At 45.7% G+C, this 22,011-nt stretch overlaps 2 protein-coding genes across 2 annotated transcripts in view; one reads left to right on the top strand and one right to left on the bottom strand.

Annotated features, from left to right (window-relative positions):
- The window catches only part of BICDL1 (BICD family like cargo adaptor 1), a 50,222-nt gene extending 43,941 nt beyond the window's left edge, over positions 1–6,281 (top strand). Inside the window, exon 11 of the mRNA XM_057374231.1 lies at positions 2,021–6,281. Within this exon, the coding sequence (XP_057230214.1) occupies positions 2,021–2,221 (201 nt within the window). The 3' untranslated portion in view covers positions 2,222–6,281. The remainder of the gene's footprint in view (positions 1–2,020) is intronic.
- Positions 6,282–7,026: 745 nt separating this feature from the next.
- RAB35 (RAB35, member RAS oncogene family) lies at positions 7,027–21,865 on the bottom strand. The gene is made up of 6 exons (XM_057374237.1): positions 21,738–21,865; positions 18,046–18,096; positions 17,170–17,293; positions 10,420–10,544; positions 10,208–10,332; positions 7,027–9,672 (listed from the first exon to the last, which is right to left on the bottom strand). Exons 1-6 carry the CDS (start codon positions 21,787–21,789, stop codon positions 9,544–9,546), a joined length of 606 nt encoding a protein of 201 aa, XP_057230220.1. The 5' UTR covers positions 21,790–21,865; the 3' UTR covers positions 7,027–9,543.
- Positions 21,866–22,011: the final 146 nt, after the last annotated feature.

Raw genomic sequence — 22,011 nt, 5'->3', positions numbered from 1 at the left:
AGAGCAGGCCCTGTTGCAGTAAAACAGCAACCCCAGACCTGTTCCCATCAGCTCCCTGAACTGAGGCTCAGGCCCACCTCATRGCAGTGAGTTGTCTCCAACATTCTGGCCTGAGATGTTACTACACAGCAGTGAAATAGTTTCCAACCACCTCCTGTGCCCTGAACAGCAGCTCAGCCACAGAGGCACAAAACAAATCAGGTTATTTCTGTATTTTGGGGACTGTTCTGCAAAGGAGAATGTTTCTGATAAAATAGGATAAGAGTCTCTGCTTTAGCTGGGCATAATTGGAGCCTTTAATCTGGTAACATTTTGCTCTTGCACGCTTCTAGTCTGCATTTCACCAAGGGCCGTCAACAAGATTACAGTGCTCTGTAAGGACACAATCATACAGRCTTTAAAATAGGACTTGAGCAAAAAAAACCTGCACAGCCAAATGYTTTGCTATCAGATTCACACGTCCAACAGACAGGGACCCAATGCMGTGCACTCTCAATAGTGCATACTGTATTTTTATATATATAGAATACTTTTGTGTGTATATATATAAAAATATACATATAAATCATACTCATCCCTTGTGTGGTTGATCAAGGACACAGATCTGTCATGCAGGAGCCTGGGTACCTACTTCATTTACCAGAAGAGGTGCCTTCAAGATCCAAGTGCTGTACATTTTCACGTGGCAGCTTCAGCTCTGGAAACCTGTCTCACTGATATTTCATACTGGTGTTCACCTCAACCTCTTCAACCCTCCYTCTGACTTTCCTCTCTCCAGCCCTGCTCCAAAATGACCCAAAGCCTCCCCAGTCTGTGTAGCTCTGCACCCTCCTGCTCCCCCAGGGGAGGTCCCCATACTAAATTCAGGTCCAGGTCACGGCTATCAATCCTTTTCCCTCCAGAAAATGCTGCAACAAGAGATTAGCCATTGTTAAGTTTCCAGTCCCAGCTGACTGATTTGATTCCAATACAGGATAGCTGGAGCACGTGCTGGGCAATGGCAGCACCTTYCCTTCTGTCCTGGAGCTGCCATGATGGGCTGCCCCTCATCAGGTGCTGAATGAACGGCACTTCCACCACTCCAGCCCATTCAGAGTATTGTTGTTCTCACCAAACAGTGTCCTCAGCCCTAATCAAAGACCAAACCACTGGAGAGCAGTYGATTCCTCCGGTGGAGCTTTGTTTGTGTACACACATTTTCACTAAGCTTCAGTTTAAATATGCAATTATAGCAGAAGCAATGGATCTGAAAGTTCAAAATCTGTAAAATCGATAGCCAGGTTTTCAAGGAACTTGTTRGCACATCATTAGTGGCAACAGATCTGACTAATTATTTTGTACAAAGCAGCTTCACTGTGGTGCAAACATGGATGMAACCAGAGTGTTTCTGGTACATCTGAAAAGCCACAGTTCATGTTGAGCTGTTGGTCAGAGCTCTGCTGGCTGTGGGGGAAGGAGGGGTCTAAAGGACGAGCTCAGTTCTCAGTGGTGGGCCTGGTGCAAAGCCTGGGAGGGATCTGGTGAGCCCACATCTGCCCCAGCCCCTCAGCAGCCTCCCCAAAGGAGCCCCAGTGACAGTGGCCATGCAGCAGCTCTGCCCCCCGACTGTCCACGTGCTGTGCACACAGACCTGCTCAACACAGACCTCCGTCCTTCTTCTGCCCTTTGCTTTCAGCCACATTTGTTCTTCTTTATTTCTCCCCAAAAAGGGACATCTGCAAGCTGCAGACAGCAGAGAAACATAGCTTAGGGGTGGCAGAGTCCCAAGCAGGCACAGCGCTCCTGTGCGAGACCACCTGAGCCATTTATCCCWCAGAATTGGGATTGATCTTCCTGGAGCCCTAAAAGCCTCGTGGCAGCTGAGCCTGCTGTCGGGTGGGGACACAGCCTCATCCCCACTGCCGTCATCCCTGCTCCATCTCATCACTGCACGTTTCATATCCATTTCAGCCACCCCCAGCGCGAGCTCCCATTGAGCATCAGCTGCCACTAACGGCCCTGTTCTCTCCCTCTGCTGCAGGATGACATGCACAGGGTCATTGACCAGCAGCTGATGGACAAACACCCGAAGGAATGGAGCCAGCTTGCTTATTCCTTCTCCAGTGGCTCCGGCGCCAAGCGGAGTGCCAGACCCTCCCCCGCGTTCAGGCCGGAGCAGCAGGGGGACGAGCCCGCCGGGGCCGAAGGAAACCGTCTCTTTTCCTTTTTCAAGAAAAATTAATTTGAAAAAGAGAAAATTCTCCAACAATTCCTGCTTCAAGATGGGGAATGGGGCAGCTGCCCAGCTGCTGATGGACCCAAGTCTGATCCACTGAGTAAAAAAGAAGGGGGCAAAGGAGTTAACCTTTGAGACTCTGCACTATTTACACCGCACCTGGTCTGAACCAAATGTTTACATGAATTGGAGATTTGCAAATTGACAATGTGATTCTAACAGAAAGAGACTTCTTATTCTCTAAGTGAAGTGATACACTTCAGGGTATATTTTAGGCGCTTTGACGCAGTCCAGTTTCTGCTGTGAAGAATACTCTGATTGTCTTAAAAGCATTGTCATGCTGGAGAAGGAAATAAGCAGCCCCAAGACAGAGCGGCGCAGGGGATTGAGAACTGCTGTCACAGCGAGCACAGGGGGAAGAAGAGGGCTGAATGCAAGAGGACAGAGTCATTTGTACCACCCTGGCAGCTGTGACATCCTTCATCCATCCTACTGACACTGGAGTCACTCTGGCCCCAGCATTGCCATGTTCTGACAAATGTAGCTTTCTCTGTGCTGGAAGTTGAGCCCTCGCTGCAGATCCTGCCGGGRCACCATCTCCCCTGGAGCTCTGCATGGGATCCTGCCTCCTCACAGCTTGGGGCAGGGGACAGGTAGCTGGTGTCACTGTCTGCTCCAGCTCCCTCCTGTCACAGAGGTAAGAGTTGCAGGCTGTAACTGCACAGATTTCTCCCCAGGAGACTGATCATCTACAACAGATTACAGACTGGATAAAAGTTGAGCATGTTCAGTCCTGGGGCACCTGCTGTCCCTCCAATGGCCAAAAGTAGTTGAGGAGCTTCAGCAAGTCACACACCTCTCCCCAAAGCCATACACATCTCCCAAACAGAGTAAGAACCATCACTTCAACTGGATAGGCCCCCAAAAGCCTAACTAATAATTCACTGAAAGCCTACTCACAGTCATGTCAGTCAGTCTTTGACACTGGGTTGGCAGACTTGATCCTCAGAAAGCACACTGGCATCAGCCTTCATCGAAGCCAAAGGCCATCAGGGTATCTACAAAGCTCTGGAAAGGCTGCAGGTTTACTCTGCCCTATGCAGTAGCACTGGCTATGGCCTGACAGGAGTATTTGTGGGTCRGTTATTATTCAGCCCTTTGGTGAGCAGGCAGCCAAAGCTCCTTTTGATCAAAGATGATCAAAGCCTGCTTTGCACGACTTGATCAACAAGAAAGAAYGTGGCTTTTTTGGTGTGTGCACACAGCAGGGCTGGAAATCCTGCAATATTTAAGTAGGGACCTTCCCTCTGCCCGGGTTGGGCACTTCACAGCTCTTCTCTTGATCAATCTACCATCATAAGCCAGCGAGGAGCACCAGGCTCASTTTAGAGATGTCCTGCTGCTGTCAGGCAGTTTTCACACATTCTCCCACCTCACAATACCCTTTGGCCCCGGTCTGTTTCCTGCTGCTTCAAAGAGGCCACCACCTACACTGTCCCACAGCAGACAGAGCTGGGTGCACCTTCAGCTCTGCCCTGCTCAGCAACTTCGGTGCTAAAACACCATCCCACGGGGAGCTGCTGTCTCTGCTCACTACTTAGAGGAACAAGCTTTCTGCTAGAATAGGTATCAAACACCTTCGAAGCAGCAGGTAAGAGGCTGGTGGCTCGGGTGTTATTATTCAGTTTACCTGTGGGATAGAACATCCATAATACCTCAGTACAAATGTCCTTTTTGCCTACGAAGATGTGAGCATTCCCATCTCTCCTTGTTTGCATGAAACAGCCACACTGGTATGAAGTCATCTTGYACTAAGACAGTTCTGGGTTGCAAGGAGCAGAGTGCTCTGGGATTGACAATGATGGTAAAGAGCTGAGTGGTAAAACCCACCTCCATGAAAGCAATGGAACCTGGATTGCAGAGCCTGCTTCAGGAAATGCTTGGGCAAAGCCCCTCCAATACAGCTTGATGCTTGTGAGGAAAGGAATCAGGAGCCTCAGAGGCACGGAAGGAAACTGAACCTTGGCCTCTCCTTTCTGTGCAGTGCTCAGCTGTTGAGTATCTGCTCGTAGCCACTTGTGCAAGCAGGGGGAAKGGACACAATGCAGTGTCACGTGCTCTTAGGATGGAACGTCCTTGTCCTTCTGTCCTACCTGTGTGGTGGCTCTGGGTAGGGCAGGGACAGGAGGCACATGCTCAGCACCTCCTGCTGCCAGCACTGTTACACCCACATGCATGAACCTGACCTTTGATAGCTGCAAAAGGAGGCGTGGGCTCGTGGATGCCAGTGATACCTGTACCTGTGAGCAGTGACAATGCTCTGTCACAGSAGAGCCACGGAAACATCTCGGTCCTCAGGGACCCTTTTTCTGCTGTCAGSTCTCATTTCCAGACCCCACCAGCTCCATTCAAGCCACATGCCCAGCAGCTGTGTGGGGCTCTGCCCCAGTGAGGATGAATGGATGGATGRATGATGGATGCAATCCTAAGGCATGGGCCTTAAGTTATTCCATGAAGATGCAGTAATGAGATGAAGAAAGGTGCCTTCTGCTACATGTTTGTTTGCTGAGGAGAGTGACTCATTCAGTTGCAGGGGTAGGCACAGCACATCGCTTCATTTAAGGAGAATCCTTAATCCCATTACAATTTTATTTTTTTCACAAGAGTGATGGAAGAGATTGCAAGAGGAAAGTCAGCATGTTCTAAGGTGCCAGTTGGGTATGGTTTCTTCAAACAAGCCCCTGAACCCTAAAGACTTAGTTGCACTACTAAACCCAGAGATACAGAGAACTGGGTGTAATGAACTGGACAACACACCAAAGGAGACCTCCTTGTGCTGAGCTGCTACTCCACAGGAACAGAAACTGCCTTAACATAGCAGCTAGGTATTGTCGTTCTGTCTTCAGAAACCTCACCYGTGCAGTCCTTCACACTCATTTGTCACGTTGTGTTTTAACAAGGTCCTGACTACTTCACCCTGTGGTGTCATTAAAACATTCACCTCCATCCTGTCACGGCCAGGAACCTGGGATCAGCCTTGCAGTGCTGGTTAGACACTTCACTTGTGGTACTTGACTCTTCCAGGACACACACGGTGTAAAGGAAACATTGGCTCCAGAGGATGAGATGGAGGAAGCATATTAATCCAGCAGGTACTCAGGATCCCAAAGGAGATTTAAGGAGTGGGATCAGCAGCTCTAAACACAACCCTCAGCCTTGCATTTGARATAATGGTAAATTAAACTGTAGTGCTGCACAGTCACTGTTCAAATATTGCACAGAGAAGAGATGCCTGCTGAGATTAGAGTTACAAAGGATTTTCCCACTGTTGAGTAGCAGGTGACTGTATGGGCAAATGTTTGTTATGCCAGCCTGAGGGAAAAGGGATCAGTCTCCCCTTCCTAAACTCTGCAAGGGAAGCAAATGCAAACAAGGAACAAATGTAAATGAAAGGCAAGTCACTAGCACTTTATCTTCATACAAACTTAGATCAGCAACTTGCCGTGGAGATGAACAAATCAGTTAATGACAACAGAGTCATACTGCACAGAGAGCAGGAAGAGAGGCTGCAGGCAGGGCCACATGCACTTGTCCTACTTAGAATGGTAAATTCCAGATATGCCTCTCCATCAGGCAAATTCTCTACTCCCCACTCAGCTATAAAAAGCAAGATTGTTTGAACCAAAAAGCCAAGAAAGGAAGTGTCTGGGTGCTGCAGCAATGATTCCCTTGGATTGAGAGGGAAAAAGCACACAGCAGGGACAAGCAGAAAGAATGTACCTATAGATATGTACATATACCACAGTGCTGTAATTTTTGTATGTAGCAGTCATGTAAATAAATGTATGGTTTTTATAAGATACATATTATAAAAATCTATAAAGGCATATTTTTAGTAAAAACAATGCTCTACTTCTTTTGTAAATAGTTCTCTTCAGAATAAAACRGACCATTTATATGATACTGTCTCAGCTCTCACCGCTTTACTGTGCCCAGCTCCTTTTTTGAACTGTCATTTAACATCCAACAGTACCTTTAGAGCTGCATCATCCCACCAGATTCAGCTACATAAAGCCCTTGTGCATGTATTCAGAAAAGAAAAAACATTTGAAACATTTTTATCTCTTGCTGCACAGGAAAACAGAGAGGTGAACTGGTACATCATCCCATATTCCAGCCGTTTGTGTCCTTTAGTGGCCGTTGTATGGAGGCAGAATCAGACTGGAACGAGTTTAGACACAAACACAGGCAGTGACACAGCTCCAGCTGGCACCGGAGCAGCTCCGATCATCCACACGTCCCCAGGAATCCCCTCTACCTACGGCTACCAGAAGGGAGCAGATGAAGCAAAGGCACCTTCCCAGAGCAGGTTTCCATCACACCTCCCCAGGAGCAGCCTGAGGGCAGCAGGGCAAGGGGATGCTGAGGGCACAGCCAGGCTGCAGTCCCTGCACAGATTAATTAAACACACATTGATTTCCTGGGAAAGTGAGAAGAGACTCCTTTTTAGTCACCTCACGGGCTGACCCCTCCTGCCCTGGAGGAGCTTTTAAAGTTCACTCAACACTTTGTTGAGCAGGAAGACAAAAGATAACAGCATGGTCACAGGCACCTCACTTCCCACAGAAATAAGTCACCAGTTCCAGCTTGCTCCTTCATTCAAACTGAAACAGCAACTAAACATTTGAAAGCATTTATTATGTTTTTTTTTAAGATYCTCTCTGAGGAAATAATCCTTCATACAGCAGCAGAGCTCACCCCTGGCTTGCCACCCTCCACCTCCTCCAGGTGCTGGACAGCAGAGGAAACAGAGCCTCAAAAAAGATTTGGCAGCTTGTAACCTTTATTTTTAGTTTTTTAAAATTATTTAAAAAGCATAATTAGAAACTTTCATTACAGAAATAATCCTAGCAAACCAGTTAGACATTCCATTGCTCAACATTTAGGAAACTTCACATCAGCACCACTAGAGACACAGTCCCCACCCCTTCCAATTGAACAGTGATGGCAAGAGCAGAGGTAACTGCTCCTCTACAGCCAGCTCTGGGGAAAAAAAAAATTCCCACTTTAAGCCAGGAAGYTTGACCTGGATTGGTAGAGTTCCAACCATGGCCACAAAGAACCTGAACTCAAAGAGGACCAATTTTTCCATATAAGAGAACACTCCAGGCTTGGGTGCACCATTTCCTCATTTTATTGCATCATTTCCAGTAAATTCAGACATGTTCTTTACTTCTGCCTATATGAAGTTACTCCCTCCTAGATCTGCACACACTCTACCAACAAGAGTCCCAAAGTAACACAGCTGGGCCCTTAAATCTGCAAGGGGTAACCACCACAGGACAGCTCCAGTCCCACAGGAGAGCTCCGGGGACTGGCCCAGCTCCTCCCAGCACGCACCACATTCCACACTGGAGAGCAGACAGGATGGACTGGTGTGACCTAAGCCACCACTTTCCACAGCCACTCAAGTCTTAAAATTATCAGAGCTCACTCCAGCAGCATCATCCCAGCTCACTCGAATTCTTGGGTTACCAATGCAAGATATGTGAAGAAAAGAGAYGGGTGAAGGCAGCTGGATACATACCCCCAGCACCTGAACCGATTAAAAAAAACTTGTGTTACACATTCATTGTTTGCACTTTGTAAAAAGTCTTTAAAGTGATTGACTGTGATGTGATTGTATGATCAGGGCTCTTACTGCAACCTGAAAAATCTAAAAAAATGCAGGCAAAATAAGTGACTAAAATTTAGCCTCTCCTGAGGGAAGGGTGAGGAAGGGAGAGAAGTGGGCTGATTCCAAGCTTGTGGACATGAGTGAATCACATCCTACCAAACTAAGGCCAGCATTCCATAGGACCACTTACTGGCATATGGTGTACKTCCACCTTCAAGGCCTTAAAGGAAGTCATACCCTCCATGCCTTTTAGTCATTTTAAGGAAAAWWWTTTTTTTAATATTATTTAGGCAATAATTCAGGTGCTGAGCATGTCCTTTCAGCCCAGACATTTGATATTYTAGTTACACACACATACACTCTCCACCTTTAACTACATCTATTCAGGCTGAGGAAGTGAGCCCTTGTTTTCCCAGAAAGGCTGACAAGGGCCAGGAAAATGTTGCTGAGCACAGCAAGCCCAGTTTGTTTCCAAGTGTGATCCTCCACCACCACATAACCCAAGCAAGCAAGCTTTCCATTTCTTTGCATTAAACAGCAGTCCTCCTTCCTAACAGAAGAATCCTGGAAATGATCCTGCAGCTTTCATATTCAGACATCAATCAGAAGAGCTGGATTTTTTTTCATGCCTTTTCTCCCTCAAAAACAAAAGCTTTGCCACCAAAATTCACATTCAAGTTCAGATTGCCTATTTGTGGACAGGGCAACAAGGAGAAGTTTGGGGGTTTTGGCAGAATCACATGATTTTTGTTCTTCTCAAAAGAAATGGACCCTCACTTAGGACACTGGCAGAACCAGAAGCAGAGGTCAAAGTAGTTAAACTTTGCTTTAAAAAAAAAAGGTTTTATCCAAACAAATCCCACTTCTGCAGGTCAGTTTGTTTTCCAGTATCTTGATACAAACTACAGGAGAGCACAGGTACAGCTGGGCTGCAGCACAAGGAGGTGAAACCCAAGGATCCAGCCACAAATCTGGATCAYRGCAAACTGAAATTCCAGGCCCCAGMAGCAGCACCAGTTGCCAGCCCAGGGACTGGTGAAGTGAAACCCCAGGCTCCAGCAGCGACACCTGCAATCCTGGTACCTAGAAAAACACAGCCTGAGCCCCAGCTAAAGCCTGGGACTCCAGGAGAAGCCAGGGGCCCCAGGGACACCAGTGGCCAGCCTGGAGCCCAACAGAAATGCAGCTGGAGGCCCCGGGMAGCAGTCGCTGCCAGCCTGGGGCCAACTCGAATTAAGAACTTTTGAACTTTTTCTTTAAAAAGATGAATTCTGCAGTCCATGATTGGTTGACATTAAGAAGGCAGAAGCCAAAGCGACAACAGGGAGGCGAGGCTGGTTAAAGCAATATACATTATATACAAACTCTTGGGTTAATTAGTCCACTTGGTAGGCAACGTCCTTCTTGTCTACAAGGCGCACTGGAATGAGCAGGGGAGGAGAGGAGGGCAAGATTCCATCCGATATCTTCTTGGCACTGAAGTGGTAAGGTGCCAGCGCCTCTTGATAGAAAACATGGAGAAAAAATAATCTTTAAATAACGGCACAAAACTGAGAAAGTCCTCCCAAAGCCTGCCCCAGTGGAATTGCCCGAGTCTAGCTGGAGGGGCTGATCTGTCTGAGAGCAGAGTCTCTGCAGCAGGGAAGGGGCATTAGCAGCACCGCTTCTTCCTTTTACTGTTCTTCGTTAGCTTCACCACATCGTTCTGTTGCTGCTGTTGCTGCTTTGCTAAGTTTTCTTTCTTTGCTCGCAGGACGAGCTCTGTAATGCAATTAAACATCTGCAAGAGAAACAAGCACACTCAGTCCACCCCTGAACTCGGGCTGGCTCCTGTGGGGTGCTGCTCTTTGGAAGCAACTGCCCCTTTTTATGTGTTTCAACAATGCTTCAGAGACCTTCCCCAACCCCCTACGGCCCCAGTGGAAATCCAATACCTTTACCCAACCCACTCCCAGACTAAATCAATAGTACTTCCGTCCCCTTCTCCACACCAGCAAATAAAAACAGGGCAGTTTGGCAACTGAGGCCAAGAGTGAAGCCTGGGCAGTCCTACCTCCTCCAAGTATTCTCAAGTCTTTGCTGCCTAATACATGAGTACTGTAAAGCTAYTGAAAATGCAGCATGGGCTGCTTTRTTTCACTTCCCCAACTCTTCCAAACACAGCTGGATGTCTCTTTTTGGCATTTTACCTACTACCTACAACTCATACAAAGCATTTAATCTTTCTTCCTCGATGGGAGGAATGTAATTTTTATTTCTTCACACACCATTATCCCCAAGTCATCATATCTCTACTCTTCTGAATRTTATGTTACCTCTTCCACATTAATATTTTCTTTGGCGCTGGTCTCAAACAATTGGATCTCCATCTGCCCAGCGAATTTATAGGCATCTTCTGTTTCTACCACTTTTCGGTCTGGGTCATCGTTCTTATTCCCCACTAAAAAAGCAAAGWGAAGAGAAGTCAATTTGGTACTTCAGCAGAACAGGTCACTAAAGGAGATGCTGTAACTCCCTGATTACCTACCTAGTATCCTGCAGACATCATCACAATTTTGATTAATTTCATGCAACCACCGTTTTACATTCACAAATGATTCTGCGCTTGTTACGTCATAGACAACGATGACCCCATGAGTTCCTCTGTAATATCTGTAGGGCACAAAAGGACAGCAAATGTTAASTCAAAAGTTATCACCTTCCCAGCTCTTGCTCTTCCACTTAGCTGCTACAGGATTCACAACAAATCCTCAAGTTATGGTCATCAAGTGCCCCCATTTTCTTTCCACAGAGACTCATGTAATTCTTTCATAACAGCGTGATCCAGGCTATTCCTCTAAAGCTACAGAGCTTCCTGCTCATCCAGTCTATACAAATAAGTTTCAAAGTCCAAAGACCTCTATATTCTTCTTGTTCAGGTTGTCAAAACCTTCAAAGATGAATGCTGTCCACTACAGGACCAAAGGCAGCGGTACCCCCAGCACGTCCTCAGAACTGACTRTGATGTGAACCTTGGGGCTGTACAAGCCACATCAAGTTTTTGCAGCAATTCTGTTATCTGTTAATGATCACTTACAGACTAAAATTTCAGCAGATCTCCAAAGATACTCAACCCTCAGTCACAGTTCTCTCGAGCTCTCAAAAATTTCTGTCTTGTTGAGCGACTGTGTTCTGATCACACCTTCCTACTCAACAGATCGACTCCATATGTGCATTCAATATATTCTGCTACCTTTAGCCATTAAAAATAAGCTTCATTTCAGTTTATTCCCATTAGTCTTGGGCAACTAGCACCTTTAAAAGATGATAAGCAAGTCTGATATGCAAGAAAAATACCCGAATTCAGSTTCCAACATTATCACCTGCACGAAACTATTGAAGACAGTATGTGCACCTTGAGAATGCTACATGAAAAACCAGAAAGCACTACCTTCTCAGTTTGCAGCCACAATCATAAGGTACCAGGTAGGTTTCCTATTGCAAATTAGGCAGCTTTGGCCCAAAAAAATAAAAAACTGAAATAGTTAACAGTGAGGTCTTCACCAGAATCCGGGTTTTATATTATGTGTAGCTTTATTCTTTTCCTTCCATTCTCTTCTCTTTTCTTCTGATCAATATTAAATTTTTTAATAAAACAAATTCAAGAAACCAGCCTTTAAAATTGAGGATTTTCCCTTGAATTGTGACAGCATTCCTAGACCTTGCTTTCTTATCACAAACACCTCTTGCTGTACTTCCCTRCACTTCAGCAATGTCCACTGTGACCATCCTGCTCCTCTTTGATTATTACAACTCAGCAAACACACCTTGGAAYTTCAAAGCCTTTGACTCAACCCATACACACCTTTCAAAAGATCTCAAAGCTTCAGCTCCCTTTGCTACTGATGCTCTTGAGCAAGYCACTGTCTCTTCCAACCTCCAGCCTCATCATCCTTCTACAAGAGAAGCAACGTTCCTCTCTACACCATCAGACTTCCAGAGAGGCACAGATCACTCCCAGAGCCACACAGCTTCCTCTCCTTATCCCTCTGCAGTGACAGTCCCTGGGTATCAGTGCTCTTCCATGACACTCTGCAGAAGTACACTCAGCTGGACACTTGCAGAAGACACTCAAATACTTCTCCCATGCCATGTTTTATCAGTGATTTGTGCTGTACATTCAMTTCCCTTGGCAAGAACTAACTCAGGTAAGAATTACTTATTTCCAGCCCATAAGAGATCCTGCACTTTCAAATGTCATAATCCATTCAGTCAGTTATTTTAACAACTTCAAAACTTGTTACAACACTGACTTTGTGCTTTTTCACTACAACTCAACTTTAATTCATAACTTAGATCCTTTAGAGGAAGAAGTACTCCATGGCCTGAATCCACATGTTGCAMAAATAGCCCATCCTCTCCTGACATTAACATGCGCTGCACACTGGTTTTGATGAATCCTGTTTCATGTGGTAACATCAGAAAGGGAAAGATCTTCGATCCTACCAACACACTGGATTTCTCTCACCTGAACAATTACCAATTATCTTCAAGCTCTCCTGTATCATCACCTAATAGTGTTTKAATTCAGCAGCCCTCAGGCTGACCTACTACTTCCTCCCTAACACTGAGCATTGCATTTGCCAAGACAACACTCAGCCCCTCGAGAAGCGCAGTGGTTCAGCTACACCTACGCAGAGCTGCTTTGTTCTGCTGTGCACACCATCGAGCCCAGCCTGGCATCCCTGTCATCCCAACCAGAGGGCCCAACGGAGCATCCTGCTGCTCCTACCTTGCCCACGCACCTAGATTTGCTTCTAAGCAAAGCATATGATGTCGGGGAGTGGAAAACAGGCAGCCTGCACGTACCGATCCCACTCCTGACACATCGTCAGCACCATCACATTCTGCTCCTGGGATGAGGGCTGTGGGCTGGACCTTGCTGCAGAGACCACCACAGCAATGGAAACCCTGCTGGAGCTGGGAGCTCCAGATACAAATATTGCCAAGCACCTCATCAGAAATACCATACTTTGTGCAAGACAGCAACCCCTGACTCTTGCTGAGTTCCTATCAGCAGACACTGCTTCTATTTTTGGAAGGGAAAATTGTCTGGCACATCATTCTAGAAAGGTTGCCAACCCTTCGTCTACACTAAAATGTCAGTTTCTCTATTGGYTGTCATTACCAAGAGAGATAAGCCTGAGAGATAAGACCTTGACTACCTGTTATTCTCTAACTCTTAAKTTAGAGAGCCCCACAATACACATTTTTTGCCTCAAAAAGCTGGTCATGCTATTTTCTATCAGTTGTTAGATACAGCTCTGCATCCCAGGTAACATTTTAGGTTTAGCAAGTACAGCAAAGCTTCTCCAAACCCAARTGCAGGACAGTACTAGAAAACAAAATCTGATTTATCCTACCCCATACTTCAACTTCCAGAATGATGCAGTGCAGAATTGCTTTTATAACAAGTTGTGGGCTTTGGCGAGTAGAGAACAGATGGGGCTTTTGGCATTCAGGGAGGAGTAGGTGTAAATTTTGTGCTTTTGGCAACCAAGAGGTAGTTGAGACTTTGACACAAGGGAAAGAATGCCTTATCTCCTACCCATCAACATTTTACAGAAGATGGAGACCATAGAAATGAGAGCAGAAGAGACCTGAAGTCCTCAGTCTCAGCCTCCCGTTCATGGACTGACTGATGCTGGCTGTTCTCTGTGTAGTGGGCATGCTCTGCCATGTACCCTGCAAACCCCCAAAGCCAGCATCTGATGGTGAAAATACCTTAGTGAAATACAGAAAAAAATGTTCTTCATATTGAAAGTTATTCATATTGAAAGTATCCATGGAAATATCCTCCTGAGGTGAACTACAACCAAACCTGACCTGTGTATACCCTTGGATGACTGGTAGTAGCCAACTATCTTCCATACAGTTGGAAGGGCTCCTTAGACCTAAAGGCTTTACATTTWGCTTTGGTGTGGAAAAGGTTTAAAAAAGCCAACATTTAAGCTGAAATAAACACCTAATTGCTTGTTCTACCATTAGAATTATATTGGGGGTTACCCAAACCCATCATGTTCTTCAGCCATCTGCATCCTGCCCYTCCATCCCTGAACACAGCCTTGATAAACATGAGGGAACATTTGTCACTCATTGGGGCATTCCCTACTGCAAGACAGCAGTGAGAAAGTTCTCATATTCCCTCTAACAAATGCTTCCCAGTATTAACATCTGGAGTTATAACAATCAGCTTCATGGAGCATAGCAGTAGCTAAGTCAGATTTAAAAGAGACACTATGCTAGTCCAACAGGACCCATATGTTGGCTTTTTCAGGAAAACTGAAAAATATAACTGCCAAATGTGAAAGACTAGTTACTGGTTAATCCAGGTTCTTTGTTCATATTTCACTACTTTGTAGCACACATTTCCTTCTAATCATTTCCAGAAACTTCTGGTTTCATACTCATCTTTCTTTCAGGTTCCTGGAAGCACATCTATTGTCAGACAGACTAGTCTTTTAACCACCAGGCTTTTAGTCGTATCTGCTTTACCAGACACAGCAATTCTATCATCTCAAAACTCTTATCCCTCTCTCCAACATGCCATTCCACAGGAAACCATGGCAGAAGGTCCCTCTGCTATCACTATTCATCCTGAGCTGGCATCTGACACCTATTATGTAAAGCTTAAATCCTAAACCCACAGTCCTGAATCAGGACAAAGTAGTCCTGTCTACAAGAGGAAATCAAGTACAGGGACTGGCTGTTCATGCATTTTAAGTATTCCTGCTAATACAGCTGCRTTCTGGCATGCTAAATCCCTGGTGAATTTAAATCAAATTTAATTTGGATGACATTCCATGGCAACCAAATTCACACAGATCAGCCTCTCCTCCCAGAAGGCACCAGCTATCCCAGTATTTCCACATTTAACAGACAATAAAACCAGCTGCCTTTATACTTCCTAGTCTGACATTCTGATCTAGTTTCATTTTCTTGAGCTTCTGTAGAATATTCCAGATCAACTTGATTTCTGTTCCTTAGCAGTTTTATTTTGTTTTTCAGCTTTGGGCTGTAGCTGCAGTCAAGTAAAATCAAACTAGTACAACCTTTTAATATTTCCCAATTTTCCACTATTAACTTCCTGCTACCTTTACCATTTTGCAATTCTAAGTTCACACAGCARCACTTCCAACCCATTACTGTAATTACCAGATGGGCTCTAATTTCAGGCTTGCTTGCCAGGCTTTGCTCAACATCAATCTGAACTCTGCCTTTCACTGTGAAGGGACTCCCTAACCTATTGTAATACTGAAGGAACACCTTTTACAGTCTTAACTTCACTCTAAACTTCAATCTAGTCACAGACCAGGCAGACTACTRCATTCTGTTGACAGGGCACTCACACTCCACCCATGGTTTGATAGCCAAGCCCTTTTGTAAGAACAAGCAAGGTAACTTGATTTGTCACTCAGTTTAGGATAAATGTATCAGTGACATTACTACTTTGGCAATAAATGGAAAAAAAAAAAGAAAGGCAGAACCATTTCTAAAATCCAGCTCATGYTACCTCCTGATTTTATAGGTGATATGATTAGGAACACTAGACAGGCACAGCCAGCCAACCTAGCAAGAGCAGCTCTTGTCTCAATGTAACCAGCATTCCCAAAGTGTTTTCCTCAATGCCTCAAATGCATTTGGACACATGAACTTCTCTGCTTAGAACTGCACAATATGCAAATCATTTTTCCTGACCATGCAGGATTCTGTAACGTCTTTACCAGAGCTAAGGCAGAAAAAAAMCAACTTTTGCTCCCTTCAAGTAAAATACGCCTCACTTGGGTACAAAGCTATGCAAAAAGAAGTAGTAGGAGASTTCCAACAGGTCATGGCACAAACGCCTTCAAACCATTTCAGCTTATCTATTTTAAATGTTAAACAAGGGAAGAATTTGCATAAAATACTCCAGAGTCCGATCTGCAGCTATACCCATCGACAGAAGGAACCCTCCTTTGCTGGTGTTCGCTGCTCAGTGCTGGATACACCATGGCTTTCTGAAGCAGCTGGCATCAGCCCCATGACCCAACGCTCATTACCCAGCTCCCAGTCGCGCAGGGAATCTGCAAACAGGAAGGCCATTTGCTGACTCAGCASTAATTGGGGCACTCTGCCTAGCCTGTCACAGCTGACGGGGGCCGCAGCACTGCATGGCTGCCTCCCCCTCACCACTTCCTTCCCAAAGCTGCCTGCAGCACTGAAACAAGAAGTGATGTCACACACAGGAACCCTACAAGAGGCAACCGAGTTTTTTTCAAGTTAAACATTTAAGAAACAATGGAAGTAACCCRGTAATATCCGTAGAGGAGTGCAGAGGAAAGGGGCGGCGCACATGTCACGTTCAACTTTGCCATTTCTAGTGCTTTGGACATAACACAGATGTAACCACTCATTATTTTAATGTCTGTGTAAATGAATCAATTCATCGGCCGAAAATGATCCTCCTCTCAAGCAAGGGCCAAAGGAGAAGTGWGTCATGAAAGACCAAGTGAAACCCATGGGTCTTTCAAGAATTATTATTTTGGTTAATACCCAAGTTCCATTTCCAAGAATACTTTTTCCTCTTCTCTCAGTGAGCAGTCCCACCTTTACCGCAATCAGTTTACAAACACATTTTATTCTTAGTTCCCACCACCGCAGCTCTGGGTGTGGTTTCTTCAGGAACAGGAAAAGCTCTGCACACGCTGTTCAAAAGGACAATGAGCTCAAATCTGAATTCCAACCAAGGAAAAGGTTAATATCATGTGGGCGTCTGCTTCAGCAGAACTCCACACAAAGATAGCTGCTAGAGCATTTGTCCTAAAGGAAAACCAAGCATCAGAAATCCTATTCTTCGATCTCCAAGCTGTTCATTAGTTATATGACCCTAACAGAGGGTTTGCACTCCATGCTTCTGCAGTGCATTCAATCAGAGGGTGAACCCACACAGACACAGAGACAAGTTTTCTACCATGTGCAGTGCAATTAACTCCAGTTCTACCATTTGGAAACTGGTAGCAGAGGAGTAAGACAAAGCCACCCTGGAAATGCACAGAAGGGTGTGGAACTCTGAAATCCCAGTTCCAAGCCGGAATATCAACACTGTGATCAGTTCTGAAACAGCTGAGAAAAGTTTCACTGCACAGACCATACAGCAACCATTAGTTAATCAACTGCAACACTTCAATATCTAAACCCCAACTCTGGACTAYGATATCCAGACCCAAAGCTATGCAGCACAAAGCCCGGCATTACTCACGTTGATGTAATAGTCCGGAAGCGTTCTTGGCCAGCTGTGTCCCAGATCTGTAGTTTGACCTTCTCCCCATTGATCTCAACTGTCCGGATTTTAAAATCCACTCCAATGGTGGTAATGTAGCTGCCTGGAGGGAAAGCAGGGGTAAGTGAGAACCTAAGTCTTGTCTATTTTGGATGTCCCAAAGCACACTTCTTGAACACTACCTGGCAGCAGCTCTCAGAGTGGACAGGAGAATAAGGTTCCCCCTATCTGCTTACTGTTTAAAATGCCTTACATCATGCTGATTTGCATATTTTATCTGCAGCTAATAGCATTTTTTCCTAGTCATAAAACCACTTCTCCCATGCCATCCTTAAAATTAGAAGTTCAGTATTATAAAATAAAATTATTATTTTTCTACCAGATTGATCAAGAAKAAGCACCCAAATATCTCAAGAAATAGACAGTAACTATGAGAGCATTTCACTTGTGAAAATTTTGAGACAAAGCTTTGATTTAAATACTTGTGCAAACACTTATTTTGAATATAGTCTATTTGCTCCCAATAAATTGGCTTTATGACAAATTTAAGTTTACCACAATACTCAATCAATCTAAATCCCAAATGACCAACAGGAAGTCTGCAGAGTAAAGCATAACCTAAACCACCTAAGCTGGTTTTGGAACCATGTCAGTATTTCAATAGTCAGGGATTTTCAGCTGCAAGTGAAGATCAGACAGGATGGCCTATACAGGTTTATACCAAGAGATGCACAGTTAGAAGCATGATGTATTCCCAACACAGCTACCAGTGGGCAAACACAGAATTCCCTGCCAACCAGCAGCACTGGAGCAAACCTGGAGCATTTCAGTTACTGAAGTAAACAAATCACTCACCTGAGAATGTATTATCTGCAAAACGCAACAGCAAACTGCTCTTGCCCACACCTAGGACAAACAAACACAGCAATTCTTTGAATACAGTCATCCTGGGGGTCAGGGAACATAAGTGTTTTAATCACCCATYGCATAAAAATTAGCAGATCATTTGGTAGCATCCACACTGACTGCTCATCTCAGCATTCTCCTTGGAGATTTGCCCAAGCACAGTCACCCCAAGACTCAGGATGCTTCTGGTAGCAGTGCAGGGAGGGGGGCTTTTCCCCCAGCCCTCAGCAAACTCTCAAACAGCAGCTTCTGAACTGTGGTCAGTTCAAGAGGTCAGAGAAGAGTAATAACTGAAAGCAAGTTTATAATGAGCAGGCTTACATCTGCTAGGGATAGAGCCAAAGCTGAGCGTGTCCTGTGAATTAACAAGTGCTCAGAACACTGCTCTGAATTCAGCACTCTGTTCAATTCCACTTGCACATCAAGTGTAACGTCAGTAACACCACTGCCTACCTCCCATTCTGTGTGGAATTTGGACTGCTCTGACAATCAGCCCAGGGCTTGGTACTACAAAGCTCATGTTAGCATGGCCAGAGTTTAACGGGAGCTTAAACCAAACAGAAGAACTGGGAATCACCATTCTGTATTGCCAGCCAAAACAGCCTTGTTCCACATTTCACACGAAGGACACATACCCTTCTGAAGCTGCACCTGTTGCCAAAATGTTCCATGAAACATTTTTTTAAGTGCTTTGAGTAGCACTTCATCCAGGTTTTCCATAACTGATTATTTGCACCCTGATCACACCCTATTGCAGGGAAGCATTTTTCACAGTGCTTCAAACAAGAACTCTAAAGAACTCATTCCTGTATACCCACCCAAGGGAATCTGGGTATCCGAATGCCTCCACATTGTTATCTCTGCATAACATCTCTGCTGTTAATGACCCTTCCACCCCAAAATAAATCTGCTATGGCATGAATAGAAAATTCAACTTCACCAGGGTAATTATCTATTAAATCTTTTCAAGTAAAAGTTATTCAAGGTAATTATTTTCATGATGTAAAACTTGCAAGTTCTTCTTAATAAAGACCTATGCAAAGTCTATGCAGAAATCCAGTAGTTCTCAGCTGCTGGCATGTGACAATACCTACCAACAAAAAATAAAAACCAACCTAAAGATCTGCATTGTTACAGTAAGCCAGGCCTCATCTGCAAAGAGTTCAAACCACCAGCCATCTGGAAAAGCCATACTCATTTCTCATTACTATCAAGCTAAGAAATATAGGAGGTAAGGAACTAAAAAATACTAAGTTACTGCATGCATAGAATCAATACCTCTGAGCTCAAAGAASGTAGTAGGGCAATTTTTGAACTTTAAAAGAGGACAAGGGTTAATCCTCTGCAAAATACTGGTCAACTCAGAAAAAAAAGAAAATAAGAGAAAGTAAGAACGTTTCAGCAGCAAGTGCTATGYTTCTTGACCAAGCAGCCTTGGCCCTTAGCTTAGTGAAAGGCAAGAAGGTGCTGGAACCTTCAGACTTGTCAGACCACAGCACCTTCTCCAGGCATCAGCCAGCCCTGGGCAATGCTGCAGAGCTGCACATGACACTGCTCTGTCACACTGCCCTGCACTGCACAAGCTACACAGCTCCCAGCACGCTGGCAGCTTCCAGAGAGAAGAAACCTCCCGAACTCAGGAAGTTCTACATGATCCCAGTGACAACGATCTCACTAAACAAACACTGCCTCTGACCCATACTGTTCACACAGAGAGAAACCACACTCTTGGTGACCCCACACTTCCCACACAGAGCTATTTGAAGATCTGAGAGAAGGCTCGCAGGGCCCTCAGCTTGCTGAAAACAGCAAAACGAAACAAAACAAAAAAAAAAAGGCATATTGATTTTGCACAATCAAAATTAAAAGCAAATTTCAGTGTCAGGTGAATTTCTAGGACTCATTTTACGGAATGACACAGTGAATTAAAGAAGCAGATGCAAAGCCCAGATCATCTGTATTATTTTTAAATATCTGGCACAGCTGAAAYCACCAGCAGCTTTTCAAGATGACCTGTTCTAAAAACACACAAACCTACTACCCTCTTGACAGATTTGCATACAGGGGAAAGCAGATGAGACAGAACTACACTATCCAGTAACAGTCCACTTCCCATCGCAGGCAAGTAATGTCAATAAACAAGGCAAGCAAACTGTTTTGTGAAAGCAGGGACAAAGCCTTCCTTTTGGGGTTAGCAAAAATGAAACCAAAGAAAAATCAATACTCAAACTACATGGTGAGATTTAATTACAACAGAGAACCTCAGGCAGCCTGACAATTCTCACAACACTTCTTTCCTTTCACTGGATACAGTACAGGGATATCGCTGAACAAGCCTGAACTAAAAAAAATTGATTGTTTGAAATGAGGAACAGTCTTCYTCAGAGTTTTCACCATCCTGTTAATCTTGCCTGAACAGTTTTGGAACTCATCAGCAAGCAGTAGAGTTACTGCTCTACTCAGAATGCAGCATTTGGTTGTAATAATCCACAGGCTCCCAGAACTGCCTGGGGTTTAAGCTGTTCTGAAGCTGTTGCCCCGTCTCCTTCCTTAGATCCCTTCATGCAGACASAGTTTAGTATTGAATGAAACATTTTTATATGAAGCTAAAGCTTCTGAACCTGGCATCAGCCAAGATCGTGCAACATTAGACTTTCATCCAAGAGCTGTGCCTCGCTGCATGCCGGGACCTGCCGCCCCACGGACCACACCTCTGTTAAAAGAAGAGGGTGGATGCACCCTTCTCCAATTTATGGAAATTCAACTGTAAGCTGCTGGAGTGCTACCAACACCGAGCTCACCAAAGGCAGGAATCTTCCCAGTCCCAGTTCTGTGTAACCAGACCAAAGCTCCAGACATTGGCACAGTTCACACGTTCAATTCTCCAGAAGTTTCTGAGGCTGCTACAGAAGCATTTACAGGTCTATTTTCAAAAAACTCAAACTACGCCTTTATCTCCTGTTTTTAGGTATTTGCCTCCTACAATATAACGAGAAGTACACAAAGCTACCATCTCTTCCAGGATTTCTTTTTAAAAAATAACAAACTCTAGAACTGAGACTTCAGGGTGAAGCACAGAAAGAGTCTTAATGAATAATTAAGATAATAATGACAGTTAAAACGGACTAGTTGCCACACTGGAAACAACAGTCCTTAGGGCAGCCAGCTCTTCCCATCGATCCCTAAACTGCCTGTCACAGGGGAAGGGAATTCCCTSCTCATCCCAGCAACAGATTAGTGGGCGCCGTCAAAACATGCGCTCGCCAAGGCTGATGCCGGCAGCACTACCGGTGCTGTCCTGACTTCTGCATGCCTAATCTGCCTTTTCCCAAACCCAGYCAAGCTATTTACCATAATATCCTGTGGTAGCCAGTTCCGCAGGTTTATCAGATAAAAGCTCACGAAGCCCAAGCGATCGCGCCCCGCCATTCACACACAGCGCGGGGATCCCGGCTCAGCCCCACGCCGCGGCACCGGCAGCACAGCGCGGCGGGTGCCCCGGTAGACGAGGCCGCCCCTCCCCGACTCCCTCGCGCCGCCCGCCCCGGCCCCGCCGCAGCACTCCGGCCCCTCACGGCCCGAGGGGCGGCCACCCAGCCAGCGGCCTACCCGCGCCCCCGCGCCACGCCGCCCGCGCTCACCGCTGTCGCCGATGATGAGCAGCTTGAAGAGGTGGTCGTAGTCCCGGGCCATGGCCGGGGCGCGGCCGCGGGCGGCGGAGCGGGCGGGGGGGGGGCGGGGGGCGGCGGCGGCTCCGGCCGGAGCCACTTCCCGGACAAACAGCCGGAACTGACAGCGGGGCCGCCGCCGCGCATGCGCGGGGCCGCCGCCAGGGGCCGCCAGCTGCGCCGCCGCGCCTGCGCAAACCCCGCCTCACCCGCGCCGCGCCTGCGCACAAAGACGGCCGCGCCCTCG

The sequence above is a fragment of the Malurus melanocephalus genome, unplaced genomic scaffold, assembly GCF_030028575.1.
Source record: "Malurus melanocephalus ecotype Western Australia unplaced genomic scaffold, MMel_1.1 scaffold_219, whole genome shotgun sequence".
NCBI lineage: Eukaryota > Metazoa > Chordata > Aves > Passeriformes > Maluridae > Malurus > Malurus melanocephalus.
This window is presented reverse-complemented; position numbering and strand designations above follow the sequence as displayed.

Bases quoted from the DNA above. Each gene is read 5' to 3' on its own strand.
- RAB35 (XM_057374237.1), bottom strand. From the start codon at position 21,789: ATGGCCCGGGACTACGACCACCTCTTCAAGCTGCTCATCATCGGCGAC. The intron at 18,097-21,737 runs GTGAGCGCGGGC...TGTTTGTCCTAG, and splicing joins GCTCATCATCGGCGACAGCG to GTGTGGGCAAGAGCAGTTTG. The intron at 10,333-10,419 runs GTAGGTAATCAG...TTGCTTTTTTAG, and splicing joins TGATGTCTGCAGGATACTAG to TGGGGAATAAGAACGATGAC.